This window comes from Diabrotica virgifera, chromosome 7 (genome assembly GCF_917563875.1).
Source record: "Diabrotica virgifera virgifera chromosome 7, PGI_DIABVI_V3a".
Taxonomy (NCBI): Eukaryota; Metazoa; Arthropoda; class Insecta; order Coleoptera; family Chrysomelidae; genus Diabrotica; species Diabrotica virgifera.
In genome coordinates, this window is record NC_065449.1 from 148,644,362 (window position 1) to 148,662,159 (window position 17,798).

The 17,798-nt window shown below is 33.9% G+C and overlaps 1 protein-coding gene across 1 annotated transcript in view; it reads right to left on the reverse strand.

The window, feature by feature from the left end:
* LOC114334004 (DNA (cytosine-5)-methyltransferase PliMCI) overlaps positions 1–17,798 on the reverse strand; it is a 114,022-nt gene that overhangs the window by 21,426 nt on the left and 74,798 nt on the right. Inside the window, exons 14-15 of the mRNA XM_050656416.1 lie at positions 12,825–13,105; positions 2,369–2,690 (exon numbers count right to left, since the gene is read on the reverse strand). Coding sequence (XP_050512373.1) covers positions 2,369–2,690; positions 12,825–13,105 — 603 coding nt within the window. The remainder of the gene's footprint in view (positions 1–2,368; positions 2,691–12,824; positions 13,106–17,798) is intronic.

Here is a 17,798-nt window from a genome sequence, read left to right on the forward strand (position 1 = left end):
TATAAAAATTTTCCCTAAAAAATACAATTACATTTGGGTATGTATTACAATTTTTGCTTTTTTTTTCAAAGACATTTCACTTATCATATATTATTTTTGATGACAAAATAATGTAGATATTTGTAGGCGAAGAAACTCAAACTACTGGCGTTCAAAATAAACTAATAACACACAAAACAACCTTTATTATATTTTAGTATATTTTTAAGTAACAATTGTATGTGATATTTGTATTTTAATTTAAAAAAAATTAAATTTTGTAATCGCGCATTACGCCGAAACGTACGAAGTCTTTAAAAAATAAAAATGTTAATACTACAAAAAAGAAAAAAAAAATCATTTAGCCTAGGATTTTTCAACAAAATTAAAATTTATTTATAAGAAATTTTCACCATTTTACTTTATATTATAATCCTATTCTCACTACACGGCGGTTTACTCAGTCCGTTTGCAACGAAAATAAAATAAACCCGGTCCTGCTGTGCGAGTCTTCGTACGTTGATCCCCACGTTGCCACATGCTACAATTGCGTTTCAAAGCGATGGCTCGGCGTAAATCTCAAATTCAACCACGCGGTCGACTACATACTCCTCTTAAGGCAGAGAGTTTTAGTGCTGCGACAATTTTTTGCTGTTCCATGTGTCCATGTTCAAGACACCTGAAGCACTGAACAACTTTATGTATATAAGATTCGACTGCACATGAAACACTGTTAAGAAAAACATTTGTAGGTAGTACATTGCCTTCAAAAGTCAATAAAATCATCTGTCTTGGTATATAAGTATTTTCTCCGTCTACAATTATTTTTCTTTTAAATCTACTTACCTCTGTTCTAGTAATAGGAGAGATAATATTTTCAAACAGATATTTATCATTAAAACTTGTATCAACATTTCTGATAATGGCTTTTCTTTGCAACAAATTATTAGGAATGAAAGCATTTATATTATGGTATTGTAAACGTTTGTCATGAATTAATTTATTAGCATTTTTTATTGATTTTAACTCAACTCTTACTCTATTCTTACCTACACTACTGATGCTAATTATGTTTTGGACAGCAAGAATCTTATGGAGAATGTGGCATATCTTCATTGCGTGAATTTTACCCATATTCTCTTCTTTATTTGATTTTTCAATGAAAATATACACTTTATTAGAATAAAGATGAGCTTTCTGCAAATTAAACATTTTTTGGATGGCTCCTTATCAACGACAGCATTATTTTCAACTTGAGCATTATTTGGTATATTTTGGATCTCCAAACTATTTTCCAAGTCCATATTTAGTGTTCCCCCTTCATCAGGGGGATCTTCTTCCCCCATTATAGTGAAACTGAACAATTCACTTTAAAAAACTTTCCAAAACTTTTGTGTATAGAAAAATTGGTTTTAGATAAATCGAAATTGACGCGTACTGAACGAAAGAGCCGGTAAATATCCACAGAAAAATTAATTTTACTGGGAGCAGATTTTAATCGGTACTTTCGAAAAGTAACTTTTAAATTAATTATTTTCTTATTGAAATATTTCAATAATTATTGCAACTTTTATGCACATAATTTTACCTTAATTTTCATCTGACTCCTTAACTGTACCCTCGATTAAAGGGGATCTCTCCCAGATTACTCTGGGTATAACAGTTGTCAGCATCTAGTTCAATGATGTTATTGTTTGACTTTTTACAAATTTAAACGTTGATATCACAATCAATTACGTCTCATACATTAGATCCGTTTAAAATTTAAATATCTCAGGCAATTTTAACCAATGTGTTGAAAATATTGCACATCCAAATTTATTATTTCTTCTCTTAGATATCCTGTCGTCTACTACTTTATGTAATTTGAACGTTGTCGGTTCCACAATAAATAAAAATTTGATAAACAGGATATAATAATAAATAAAACTCTCAAATATAAAAAACCGAATAATAAATAAATAACATCACCTGTTTATTCCATAAAACAAACAATCTCTACTGATCAATGGTTTATTGGGTGTTAATTATCACCTTCCCCCAAGATCCAGCCTACTTATTTGAAACTGATTCTGAAATCATTCCTTATACCGGCATCATTTAGTTTACTGTTACAGTGACCTCATGATGCTGTGCATATTATAGACAGCGAAACCAGCGGAGTATATAATAAATTGATTGTGAGAACGTATTTTATATCATTTCTTAATATGTACTCACACATGCAACCCAATTAACATTTATAAATAAACTAAGACCAATTGACTGATTTGAGTGAACAATTAATGGCTCGCATAGAACCGCCTCAACGAATAAATGTAATAAAGGCGGATGGTCCGTTCACTGTTTTTTAAAATTTAGTGTACAATACAGTTCGGAATTTACATACTTGTAGGGATATTGCAAAATGAAGGTTTTCGTTCCATCAGGTAACGTTAGACTGATGTTGGGTAAGTCCCGCCAATCTGCTCCTGGATAAGTCGGTATATGAGACATCCTAGCCTCTACTAATGCTGACATTTCTTTACAAATATGGTCTCGAACTAGAATAGTATCCTCATTACTTCTTATTATCCTTTGATAATGCGTCTTTGGTTCGCTGTCGTAAGGTAACTCAAGTTTGGAACAACCGTTTTTGATTTCTGGCAAATCGCATAGGGCATCTCTTACAGTGATTGTCCTGTACGGAGCCGATTCTACCCAGTCACATTCTAAAACAAATAAACATAAATAATAAAAGATAATTTATTTTTAACTTTTCTACGGATAATTAATGAAAGTAATCACAGAAATATACAAGGTCACTCGTCTCTGTCTCTCGTCTATCAAGAGATATTTAAGAGACAAACAATACTGGACAATGGATAAAGTGTTGCCACAAGACCAATCATAAATTCGGGACCACATTCATTCTTTAAGCGAAACATCTTCTCACGAACTTCAAACAAATAAGGTCATATTTGCGGTCAGTTTATATTTTAATTAACAATGATTCCGACTTAAAAGGACTATTACAGTATTCCTCAGTGTTCATTCCTATTATACTCCACGTAATGACGTAAACTAACCAATGCAAACTCACACATTTTGTTATTTTAACGTTTTTAACGTTTGTTTTAAACGTAGTATTTTTTAATGTTTAAGCGATTACAAAATTAGAGAAATAAAATGTAGTATATATTCTTTGCAGAGAATGTACATTGTTATGCAAAATATTCCGACCACCTCATAATTTTCAAAACACAATTATAAAATAAATTTACCTACTTAGTGTGCAGTTTTTATTTAATTAAAAATTGTTATCTGTTTGAAACTGTTATCTGTTGAACTGAAAATTATCCAGGTATACGCTCCAGCAACACAACATCCAGACGAAGAAGTTGAAGACTTTTATGATGATATATCTGTAGCTCTAAAAGACACACCCACCCACTTTACAATCCTGTGTGGGGATTTTAATGCAAAATTAGGCCTTAAAGAAGACGAAGCAGAGACATCACTAGGACATTTTGGAACTCTAGGTAGAAATGAGCGGGGAGAAATACTCTTAGGTTTCTTGCTACAAAATAACCTGAAAACTACAAAGAAGGTGGACGTGGGAAAGTCCTGATGGTAAAACAAGAAATGAAATAGATAACATTATCAATGACAAAAAACAGATTATCACAGACGTGAGCGTCCTAAATAAATTTACTACAGGAAGTGACCATCGAATGGTAAGAGCCACAATAAAAATAGACCTCAAAAAAGAACGAAATCTTTGATAAAAAAGAAAACTTTGCAAGCCTGGACGCCCCCATTAAATATTGATAAATACCAACACCATATAAACGCTGCTTTGGAAAGAAATACAACTTCAGATGAAAGTATAAATAACTTAAATGAAAACATAATTAGAGCCATTGAAGAAAGTCAACAAAAAAAACTGCCCAAAAAAGAAGAGAGATGAAAAAATAAGCCCAGAAACTAGAGAACTAATCAAAACTCGAAGTAAAATGAGAGGAAGCGAAAACACTGAAAAAAGTGCGTTAACAGACATCAACAAGAAAGTGTCAAAGGAAATAAGAAAAGATCTAAGGAAGTTTAAAACTCAAGGCTTCCAGAAAACCATAGAAGAAAACAAAAGTTTGAAAGTTTTACGAAGGAAATTGAACAATGGAAAAATGCGAAATACATAAATTAAAAAATAAAAAGGGCGAAATAATATCAAACAGAGAAGATTTACTAAATATCGTAGAAGAATTTTATTCGGAACTATATAGGAGCCAAAGGCTAAATCAAAATAATCTGAGGGAAGCGGTTTCAAAGAAAATAATAAACCAAGGCTCCGAAATACTACCAGAAATAACCACTAGTGAAATCCATCAAGCAATGAGAAAAATGAAAAATGGAAAAGCACCAGGCGAAGAAGATGGAGTCATGATAGAGGCCATTAAAAACGGAGGTCACATTCTTATAGGTAAAATAAAAAATCTCTTCAACTTATGCCTTCATCAAAAGTCGATACCTGTTTCCAAAATGGAAAAACGCAGTAACAATACTTTTGCATAAGAAGGGAGATAAGACAGACTTAGAACATTACAGACCCATTAGCCTGCTAAACCACTTATACAAACTCTTTACAAAAGTAGTGACATCAAGAGTAGAAAAGAAGCTAGATTTTTATCAGCCAAAAGAACAAGTTGGATTTCGATCAAACTTTGGAACAAACGACCATCTGCAGGTAGTAAAGTTACTAATTGAAAAGTCAATAGAATGTAATAAGCCCCTTGTCCTAACATTTGTGGATTTTCATAAAGCCTTTGACACGATAGAGCTGGATAGCATTTTAGAAGCTCTAAATGAATGGCGCATTGACTATCGTTACTGTGTCTATCATGTTTATAAAGAGACAACAATGAGTGTTAAGTTACATGATAAAACCAAACAAATAAGCATATAACGCGGCGTAAGACAGGGCGACACACTCTCGCCAAAACTATTCATAACTGTTCTGGAATATGCCTTTAAGATGCTCAACTGGGACAATAAAGGGATCACAATAGACGGAGAAAAGTTAGATCATCTTCGTTTTGCAGATGACATAGTCCATATAACTGACGACCTAGGAGAAGTAAAGGAAATGCTAAATGAGTTAGATGCTATCTGCTGGAAAATAGGCCTGAAAATGAACTTTTCTAAAACTAAATATATGACTAATCTGATTCCTAGTGGACAGCTGATTATACGTGAACAAGAAGTAGAACTAGTGGAAAAGTACATTTACTTGGGTCATGAAATTAGAATTGGCAGAGATAACCAAACATGCGGAATAAAAAGAAAATTAATACATATGGAGCAGAGACACTGACTCTAACCAAGGCAACAGCGTCGAAAATGCGGGTTGCTCAAAGGCGTATGGAAAGATCCATGCTGGGTGTAACCCTACGGGATAAAATAAGAAATGAAGATCTCAGACAAAGAACCGGTATCGCAGATGTTATAAAACGTATCACCAGGCTTAAATGGAACTGGGCAGGACACGTCGCCAGGCTGAAAGATTGAAGATGGACACGAAAGCTGATGGAATGGAGACCAATAGAAGATAAACGTAGTAGAGGAAGGCCGCCTACACGATGGACAGATGATATCAGGCGGATTAGTAAAAACTGGCAACAATCAGCACAAAACCGTGAAGTGTGGAAACAATTGGGGGAGACCTATGTCCAGCAGTGGACGTGAATTGGTTGGATGATGATGATGTTATCTGTTAGTGTAAAATAAATTGTAGTGTACCTATTAACTAAATTAAAAAACCAAATTAGAAATGGTAAGATAGATTAACATTTTTCAAAACGCTGTGTGATTATCGGGTGCCAGATTTTTTTGGTGGACTGGGTATATCGAGCAGGATAAAAAGGTAATAAATAGATTGAGATGTAATCATGCTCTTACCCCCCTTCATATGTACAGTTTGGATCTCACAGAGTCACCTAACTGTGAGTATGGAATAGAAGGTGATCTACATATTCTCCTCGAATGTTCACATCAATCAGTAAATATAAACAAATTTTATGATAATCTTAATATGTTAAAAATTCCACTTCCCATTTATCTGAACAATTTGATATTTTTTGAAGATACATTAAAAACAATTTACGAACATATCAAAAACTGTAAATATAGATTGTAGCAATACAATTTACCCTGTATTTAAGTAATTTTGTTAAAATAAAGAAGGCATGTTTGTTAAAACAAAACAAACATGTTTGTTTTGTTGTTATTTTTTTTTAAACCCTGTAGATTTAAGTAATTATTGTATATTATAATTGAAAAAAGAAAAGAACAAGGAAAAAAAAGAGAAAAGAAAAAGCAAAAAAAAAAGAAAAAAAAAAGCAAAAAAAAGAAAAAAAAAAGCAAAAAAAAGAAAAAAAAAAGCAAAAAAACTAACATCATGTAAACCTCTGAGATGCTGAATCGGGTTTATGTAAAAAAAAAACAATCAATAAAAAATAATAAAAAAATAACAAAAAAAAAATAAATATGTACAAAAAAATATTTACAACCAAAACAGTGTATTATTTAGATAATAATTGTAATATGTTATTACAATTATCAAATATATCAAATATTTGAATTATTGATAGTTTCAACTTAATGAAAAAAAGGTAAAAACAAATCAGTAGTTAGCATCCAAATTTAATTAATGCATACAGATTAAACATAATTTTGAGTCGTCTTTTACCCATAAGATGTCTTAGTGGTCACTTTGGCAAAACACAGGTGTAAATAATTTATATACAACGTTTTACGCTTCTAAATCAAATGACAAATTAATTGTTTTCCTTAGTTATCGTCCATCTTTGAGATTTTGAGCGCCCTCTATCGGAATTGGATTTTGCGAATATTATTATCTAAAACTAAGAGGTGAGTAAGTACGAAGTAAGTTTTTAACATCAATCTCATAAATCTACACGCCTAAAACCGAAGACAAAGAAGAGGATGTCAAAGATCAATTCTATGACCTAGTAGAGACCATCTACGACAGATATCCCAGAAACCATCAAGACCATAATTGTAGATCTTAATGCAAAAATAGGGAAACAAAATATATATAGTCCATACATTGGAAAATGCAGTACTCATGACGCCACCAACCACAATGGAAATAGAATATCAGGATTTGCAGCTAGAAGTACCTACTTTCCCCACAAGAATATCGCATACATACATACATAAAATAGCATGGACTTCGCCTGATGGAACAACAAAAATCAAATAGATCACATCCTAATAGAAACCAGGCACTTCTCTAATCTAATAGATTTACGTACCTATCAAGGGGCTAATATAGATTCAGACAAGAATCTCAAATGCAAAAAAAGAAAAGGGGAAGAAAATCAATCGCTACAATTTAAAAACTATTGAAAGAGAAAGATCAAAAAGAAAAAGTATCAAAATTATCTTGAAAATGAAAAAACAATAGATGAGAATTTAACAACTAGCGAGCAAAGGGATTCATGTAGAAGACAATTAAGGAAGCGGCAAATGATGGCATAGGACCTGAAGAACCCACCCCAAGCAACTATTGGTTCGATGATAAATGTGAAGATATCCCTAAAAGAAAAAATTATGCATATAATTGTGCAACAAAGAAAAACACGGGCCAAGGAGCAAACATACAAAGAACTCAGGAAGGAGGAAAAATGTACATAGAAGAAAAACGCGAACCTTGGAAAACCAGATTATGCAAAAGCTTCAATTGCTAAAGAGGCAAAATGAAATTAGAAAGCACTTCAAAAAACTACCTGGTAAGTGGCAAATGAGGCGTCACTCCAAAGATCAAGAAAAAACAGCCACGTAGAACCTCCTTCAATATTGGAAGTGAGAGACTAAATCACACGCCTCAAAAATAACAAGTCACCAGGAGATCCCTGCAGAGCTTATCATATGGAGGTAACAGCACTTTTGCACCAAATTCACAACATGTCAGCTAAAAAGACCAAATGCCAGAGAAATGGTGCACTGAAATCATAGAGATTTGTTGGAATATAAAAATTATAGGGGTATAACTCTTCTGAACACAATACACAAAATATTCTCCAACGCTCTGTACAGCCGTTTAAGTACGTACGTGGAAGAACTCCTTGGTGAAGGAGTTCCTTCAAGAACGTACTTCCTGCTGAAGGGTAGATTTCAAAAAAATCAGTTGTCAGTCAAGGAGGCACTAAATTTTTATAAATGAACAATGTTTGCAGCTACTTGGAATGTTTACACTGGCAACCATTCTCTTTCCCCTATCGTACGCCTCTGGTAGTACTCAAAGATGATTATTTAACATAATTTAGTAGGGTGTACAGCACCTACACTTTCTGCCAAGTATGATAACGATATGTTAAATAGTTTTAAAGTAATAGGTATTGTACCCTCGGAGATCCGTGGAAAAAATTTACACCCAAAATAACAAAATTCAGCTTGGCAACACTGTGCGAATGTTGATAGTAACATATCCTTTTTAAGATAAGCACAACTGTAATTTAGTCCAAACAAATTAATATATTTTTTTGCCAACAAAAATGAGATTTTTCAACCAAATAATGTTTCAAATATGATGTGCAAAATAATTTTTAATTGGGTTCTGCTAATGGGCTTGCTTTTTTTGTCATTAAAGTAAAAAAAACTAAATTTTACTCATCAAATCAATGTTATCCGGTTATCGTCTTAATTATTTTATATATATATATATATATATATATATATATATATATATATATATATATATATATATATATATATATATCGGTTTTAAAACGTTCTCCTACGTCTTCCGATGCCTAGTCGCCATTCACTTCGGTCCATCCAAAGGTCTTCATCCAATTCTCTTTCTCTCATTTCTCGATTTATGCCTTCTCTCCAACTCAGGCGGGGTCTTCCTCTTTTTCGTCTACCATGAGGGGTCCACGTTAGGATTTGTTTCGGGAGTCGTTCTTCGGACATTCTTTGTACGTGTCCATACCATCTAAGCTGTTTGGTACTAATGTCATCTACTATTGTGTGTTTCACATTCATTATTTCCCTAATTCTGTTGTTGGTTACCCTTTCTAATCTTGATTTTCCTGCTGAGCGCCTCCAGAAATCCATTTCTGTTGCTTCAAGTTTTCTCTTGTATCTTTCTTTTATTTGCCATACTTCACTGCTGTAAGTGATTATACTCTTAACAATTGTATTGTATATTCTATGTTTGTTGTTGTTTGATATTGACTGGTCCCAGAGGATGCTATTGAGAAGGGTAATTGCTTTTCTTCCCTGGTTGTTTCTTTCTTCTATCGTCCGGTCTACGCTTCCTTCTTGTGTGATGGTCATACCAAGGTATTTATATGCGTCGCAATGTTTAATAATTTCGCCATTCCCCAGTGTAAGGTCCTGCTGTGTCCCACCGATACACATATATTCGGTCTTCTTTATGTTTATTTCCAAACCACCTTTTTTGTACTCCTCTATTAATTTCCTTGTCATATATTAATTATATATTAATTATTTTAACTGTACTAATATCCGTTGAGTAATTCTGAATGAATAGGTCGTTAAAACATTTTATCTGTAGCGGCTTCTGGAATATCTTACAAATATCGAATTTCATTGATAAAATGCGCATATTCCACCGATCTTCGCTTCGACAATACAAACACTTTTTAAATTTTTAAATAAAGCACTCTGTAACTCAGTAAGGTAAGGAGCCACATTTTATTAGGTAATTTGGATTAAACATTAATATTTGAAGTCTAGAATCTACAACTTAAAGATTGGACATTCTTAATGAATCGTCCTGTACAATATGCAGGGTGATTCATTAAGCATGTCACATCTCTGAGTTGTAGATTATAGACCTGAAAATATTAAGATTGAACCAAAATAAAATGTGGCTCCTTACTGAGTCACAGGGTGTTTTACTTAAAAATATAAAAACTATTTTTTATCCAAAAATTGAAGAAAAATCTTCTGCGTAAAAGTTATATTTTATTTTAAAAACCCAAAAAATGGCTACAAATACAAAACAGAGCGTTTTCGCTTTAAAGAGAGCATCATCAGTGTTCTTTGAAAGCTCTACATGCTATAAGCCACCAAAAATACATGGGTTAAAACCCTTAAAATGTCGACTAAAAATCTTACATTAAAATGTTATATACTAAATCCTGACGATGGATGAAATTAATAAGGATACCCTAAGGCATTATATGACTTTCCACAAAGCCACGTGGGTTGTTGCGTCGAATTCTCTGTCTTCACATAGAGAAAGGTGAAAGCCAACTGAGTTGGTTAGTTCTGTTTTGTATTTGTAGCCCTTTTTGGGGTTTTAAAATAAATATATCTTTTACGCAGAAGATTTTTCTTCAATTTTTGTAATTAATGGTATACAGCCAGCTACAGGAAATTCTTCCTTGTGTATTTTTTATCCACTACTTTAAAACTATTTGACATATCCTTCTCATACTTGACAGCCAGGGTAGGTACTGTACACTCTACTAAATTATACTAAATAATCGTCTTTGGGTAGTACCAGAGGCGTACGATAGAGAAAAGTGAACGGTTGACTTTTCCCAAATTCTACGCCACTGACGGAATTGCTATTTTAGCTCAATTTTTCAATTCTTCAATGCTGTCTATGTAAATAATATACTCGCCATTCCTACCAATAAAGTCATTCATTTTCGAGATATTTGAAGTTAAAAACGAAAAGGCACAGTTCATATCTCGAAAACTAATGATTGTTCCTTACGAACGAACAGTATATATTTACATAGAAATTATTGGAGAATCGAAAAATTAAGCTAAAATAGTAATTCCGCAAGTGACGTAGAATGTGGGAAGGGTCAACCATTCACTTTTCCCTGTAATACGCCTCCGGCAGTAGCCAGAAACGTTTATTCAACATAATCTAGTAGGGTCTACAGTACCTATATTTTCCGCCAAGTATGACAAGGATATGTCAAATAGTTTTAAAGCACTGGGTAGAAATCGTTTTTGAATTTTTAAATAACACACCCTGTAATTCAGTAAGAATCCACATTTTAAGTGATATGGGTAAATCTTAATATTTTGGGGTCTAGAATCTACAACTCAGAGAATGGACATTCTGAATGATTCACCTGTATAATAATAGCAAATTATAAAAATAGCAAAAGTTCTATTAGGTCTGGATCCCGCGTATGAAAAAAAGTTGATTAATAGCAAGCTGAAAATTTGTTAATAGCTTAAGGGTGTCTAGTAAGATCAACTTTGATATATGGGAACACTGGAACAGGGGCAGTTTTAATTGTGGAACAGGTTAAAAATTTGGAACGGTCACACCACGAAAACGGCACATTTATTTTGTCCGACAGAACAGACTTAAACTCTTCGAACAGAGATTAAACTCTCATGCAAAAATCAGACTGCTATTTATCACCAAATGGGCGTTTTAATGAGTGGAACATGTAGAATATGTCAAATGACAGGAATTATGACAGGTGATAAATAGCAGTCTGATTTTTGCATGAGAGTTTAATCTCTGTTCGGAGAGTTTAAGTCTGTTCTGTCGGCCAAAATAAATGTGCCGTTTTCGTGGTGTGACCGTTCCAAATTTTTAACCTGTTCCACAATTAAAACTGCCCCTGTTCCAGTGTTCCCATATATCAAAGTTTATCCGACTAGACACCCTTAAGCTATTAACAAATTTTCAGCTTGCTATTAATCAACTTTTTTTCATACGCGGGATCCAGACCTATATGTGTCATGTTGTATTAATTTTCATTTTGTTGTACCGGGTTGTTCTATTTTGATTTTATCTAACGCTTATCTAACGCTACTAATGTTAATTAGAGTATTAATTATATGAAAATCTAAACATACCATTGTAATAACTACATCCATCGATATTGAAGGTAAGTTATATCTTGATGTTATCTAGCGCTACTAATGTTAATTAGAGTATTAATTATATGAAAATCTAAACATACAAATAAAGCAATTTAAAATTTGAAAAACGTGAAAATTGCCATTTTTAAGACTTAATAACTCGGTTAAAAATTATTATTATGAAAGTCAGAAAGTGACTAAAACAAAGTTTAAAGCCCCCACTACATGATCCTGAAGAAATCTGTGTCATTAATTTATTACTAAGCAGTTATTTTTAATTAATAACAATGAGCGGTTAAATGGTATTGACGCGGCTGTAAATGTGAGTGCGAGTAAGATGCACAATTGGACTGCTGGAATGGCTTCTCTCTCGCACTCAGAATTTACGGCCGCCTAACACGTGCATGGCGCTCATTATTATTACTTAAAAATAACAGCTTAGTAATAAAATAATGACAAAAATTTCTTCAGGATCCTGTAGGGAGGGCTTTAAACTTTGATTTAGTCACTTTTTCACTTTCAGAATAATAACTTTTAACCTAGTTGTTAAGCCTTAAAAAACGCCATCGTTCGTTTTTTTTTTTCAATTTTAAATTGCTTATAACTCGAAAACGATCAACTTTAGAGAAAAATTATAAGAGACCTTTTTTATCCAGAATGGTCCAAAAAACCTAAGAAAAAATTGTCCGGGCTACAAATTATTGATTTTTACAATTTGATTAAAAAAATTGTTAAAAAAAATTTGGACCACTTTTCACGTGGGCGACTTCTTGAACCTTATTCTGGGATGTCTCACGAATGTGATTATGGAAAAAAACTCATGGGAATATTTTTTCCAACGAACCCGCCGTTTTCGCCTTGTCTAATTGTAATAACTATATCCGTCGACATTGAAGGTAAGTTCTATTTTGATGTTATCTAGCGCTACTAATGTTGATTAGAGTATTAATTATATGAAAATCTAAACATACCATTGTAATAACTATATCCATCGACATTGAAGGTAAGGTGAGTGCCCTTTTTACTAAATACGTGTAACGGCTCAGGATATTTTGGCAGAACGTTGCCTGGAGCAGCGGCGATCAAAATTAATCTTCTCCTAGTTTGTGGGACACCATACTGACCAGCTTGGAGTATTCCAAAAGTTACTTGATATCCCATGGTAAGAAGGCATCTTAGTGTCAATTTTAAAACCATACTTTTTTTAAACGATACAAAGTTTCTAACATTTTCTAATATAAAATATTCAGGCCTGAAAAAAGATATGATTATACTGTTATATATTATGACACTTTGAAAATATTTCTTTGATGTAATTCGATAATTATATTTACTATATTTACTAAGTAAATTTACAAATATTTACTAAGTAAAAGAAAATCCAAATAAACTTGGTCTAATATATGATCTATAAAATTTATGTAATATATTATAATATGATCTATAAAATTTTGTTAAAAATAGGTATTAAATCACCTTAACCCATCCGCTGCCGATCAAAGAGGATGGAACTCGGTTTGGAGCCGTTTTGTCAGTGGCGGAGCGTCCTTAGGTGCCAGAGGGGCCGGGCCCCACCAAAAAATATGTAATATAATATGTAAATTTTTAGTTACGATTCTATTATACAATAATATTTTATATAAATATGCATTAAATAATTTATTTGTTCATGCATATCGTTTTTTCTCGTAATATAAAAATAATATATTGCACAATCACGCACCGTACTTCTCTATTGTCATCATGCGCTGCACTGGCCGCATAGAACCGTTCGATGGGCCGGTTTACCCTGGCCCTTGCTCCAAACTATTATTTCTTTGACTAGTCGTTGCAGGCTGTATTGCATTGCATGTTCTTCTGCTGTCGTCAATAATCCTAGGCAGGCCGTATAAGATGTTTAGGGGCCCGTTTTGTGTGGCCCTTCTGTGTAGTTAATACGCTGTTTCGGTGTGATAACGTTAATTTAAAATGAACAAAGTAGACTATTTATTACAAAGTCCTTTTTGTACGTTAGGAATAGAGGAAAAAAAATGAAATTAAACGATCAGGTGTAATAAATAAATAAAAGATTAAGTAATAAATAAACTAAGTCATTCGTTCTTCTTTTGGCCTTTAATTCGTCCAATTTTGAACCTAGGCTTCCCCAAGTTTCCTCCATTTGTTTCTGTTTAGTGCTTTCTGTTTCCAGTGCGTTCCTCCTATCTTTTTAATGTCATCTCCCCATCTTATCTGGGGTCGTCCCCTTGCTCTCTTTCCTGCCCAGGGTATCCATTGTTGTATCGTGATATTCCACCTATTGTCCGTTTGTCTGGCGTTATGACCTGCGAAGCTCCATTTTAGCCTGGCTATGTGTTGTCCTGCGTCTTTGACCTTTGTTTTATTTCTTACCCAGTTGTTTTGCTTTGTGTCTGTTAATTTTACTTTTACATTGCCCTCTCCATGGCTCTTTGTGTTTTCATTATTTTATCAATGTTTGCTTTGGTCAAGGTCCATGTTTGGTATGCCTATGTAAGAATTAGGAGTATGCACTGGTCAAACACACTTGTTTTTAAGTATTGTTGTAATTCGAACAACAACTAAGTCATTAATATTGAGCCAAGCTTTTATAGCTATCCATAAAGTCAGGTGGCTTAACCACATAAAGTAATAAGAGGATATCCCATTACTTAGGGCATCCAAACTAACGTTCAGTACAAAGCGTCCCCATTTGTTATGTCCTTCGATGGGGAGAGTAGGTGGTATAGCTTGAGGGTCAGATAGGTACCACTTCATTACGGAGTGTGACCGGTTTGACCTTCTGACATTCTGACTGTTTCATTGGAACAGACATGTCCCTCGAGGCTGGGGTTGTATGAGTATGTGTGTGTGCGTGTTATTGGGTCAGTTCAGTAAAGTACCTGTATATATTTTTTTGAGCCATGTTTTTCATTCTTAATTTCATTTATAAGCGGCCCAGGCCCCACCAACTGAAATTGTCACGAGCCGCCACTGCGTTTTGTAGAACGGCACCTAACTGAAGTAACCGTATCACTTGCTGGCGCGTGAACGGCGGTACACGACAATTAGACCGAAATCTTTAGACCGAACTCATTGGACCGAAAAGCACTTTACCGAAACCTCACTAGACCGAAGAGCATTACACCGAAATGGTACATAAATTAAAAAGATTGCAGTAAATTATGCTAAGATTTTGCATATATATTTTGTTTATTGTATTTTTTTTTATTTTATATATAGACTGTAAATTGTCACTCTGTACAGTGTGGTATGAAATAATTTACATCCGTTAAACAAATTAGTGAAGGTTAAAATAAATTAAACTCGCCAGTACTTTGTGCTGTCAGTCCTAAGCCAGGATAAAAGGTGAATGGAGGTTGATGTTACCCTTGCTCAAATAACAATCCTGTTTGAACACCCTGTTTTATGTACCTAATGCTTTTCGGTGACCTATCTTTTGGTCTCCTACTGTTGGGTCTAGTGAGGTTTCGGTAAAGTGCTTTTCGGTCTAATGAGTTCGGTCTACTGCTTTCGGTCTAATGATTTCGGTCTCTTTACAGTAAACCTGAACGGCACCTTACTCAAGTAACCACATCACGTGCTGGCGCGTGATCGGTAGCGAATGGGTTAACACCCTCAAGACTGATACTCTAATAACGAATAACACCTGTTTACATCACAAGCCACGCCAATAAGGAGACAATTCTTTTGATGCGTTTACGATACTCTATGCTTTTTTCATGCCTTTGACGCTATTCTCACGCTTTCAATATTTTTTCGATACATTAGAAGCTTTTGATACTACTTTTCGCCCTTTTTTGCGGTTGACAGGCAGCTATCAACCGTGACAAAAGCGCTGGAACAGCATTCAAACCTAGTTAGTCCAAAACCGAGTTAAATATATATATGGTCTGATTTTAAACCAGGAGGAGTAATTCAAATTTACCGCGCCGTAATGCTTGTTTGTAATTGGTTGAACCATAGGCAAGTTTACTCCACTATTATGAAATTTTGACACTATTGACATTTATGAAATTTTGACACTATTGAAATTTCATAGGTTAACTAAGATATCAGCGATTAATTCATCACATTGACTCGTATATATAACTTGGAACAGTCGCAGTCGCAAACTTGAAATGGTATCAAAGAACCGAAATACGACCAAGAATTGAAAAGGCCAGAGCAACATTTAACAACATTGCGACATATCTCTCGCACTAAAAATACGACTGCTAAAATGCTATGTATTTCCAGTCTTGCTGTATGGTGCAGAGGCCTGGAAAATAACGGACATATTAATGAGGAAGCTGGAGGCATTCGAAATGTGGGTGTACCGACATATCCTCAAAATATCCTGGACGACTCACACCACCAACGTATAGGTATTGCGCCGAATGGGAAAACAAAAAGAAATCTCTTTCACAATTAAGAAACGAAAAAATACGTCGATCATATTATGAGACATGATAAATATCATATACTCCAACTGATAATACAGGGTAAAATAGAGAACAAACGCGGACCCGGAAGAAGAAGACACTCATGGCTTCAAAACTTACGCCAATGGTTTGGACTAACGTCAATCGAGTTATTCAGAAACGCTGCAAACAAAATTAAAATTGCTATGATGATAGCCAACGTCCGTAACGGACAAGGCACATGAAGAAGTAGAAGAAGCGATTTTTTGTGTTTTCTGCGTTATACCTCTAATTTTTTAGTAGCAATCTGATTCTCGAAGCGTGAACATGTACCATCACTCAAAGTGCTAGAGAACTTCCTTATCGTAAAACTACCTAATTAACTATTAATTATTTTATCAGCATCAAAAAATTGTTGTGAAAAGTGCCAAAAACTAAGTGATTAGTGAAACAAACAAAAGAAACATGTTCCCTTCGGGGAATTTATTAGGATTCATAATAATGGCCAGCCAATTTATCAACAAATGGATACTATACAGGATGTCCCAACAATAAATAACCAGAACCAGACAAACCAAACAGCAGTAAAGCCGCAAGTACCATTTATGTATTTTAATCAAACACCATCTAACCAGATAACAAATCAAATGTCATGCCTAAACCAAATACCTATTCCAACCCAAATAGCTACACCAAATCAAGTACAATTTCCTAGTCAAACAACTGCACAAAATATTCAAAACACTCAAAACTCTATTCAGTGACAATACACAACAGTATCGTCAAACCCTCAATGCTCACTTTCATCATCACAAAACACCAATAACTACACGGATAGCGATAGCGACTTAACGAAACAGAAAACCAAAATAAACATCCTTGGCAAGAAGTTGGCAATAAGAGAAAAAGGGTGAAAAGACAAGCAAAGTCAGAAATTCCCAACCAAATCCAAACACAAAACAGATTTGATTCCCTCTCAAAAGAAAATCTAGATGAACAAACAGACAATTCATCAAATACACAAAACATAAATATCACCAAAAAAGGTCCGACACCGCCACCAATCTATATTTATGGAGTTATAAACATATGACATACTGACTATAGTGCTATGATAGCAAACCTTTCAACTGCTACTACAGCAGAAACCTATTACACCAAAACCATTTCAAATAATACAGTAAAAATTAACCCTAAAAATTCAGACAACTACAGGAAAATCATACAGCACCTTAGAAAAGAAAACATTGTACATCACACTTACCAACCGAAACAAGAGAAGGCCTATAGAGTTGTCATAAGCGGATTACACCATTCGATGCCCACAGTAGATATCTCGTATGAATTAAATAATAAGGGTTTTAAAGTTCGCAATATATTTAATGTTAGACATATAGATTTAGCAAAGCCGAATAGATAGAGCCGAATGAAAACAACAAAAACATATTTAACCTGCAAGACATACAAAACTGCAAAATAACAGTAGAACCACTTAGAATAAAAAATACAATAGTCCAATGCACAAGG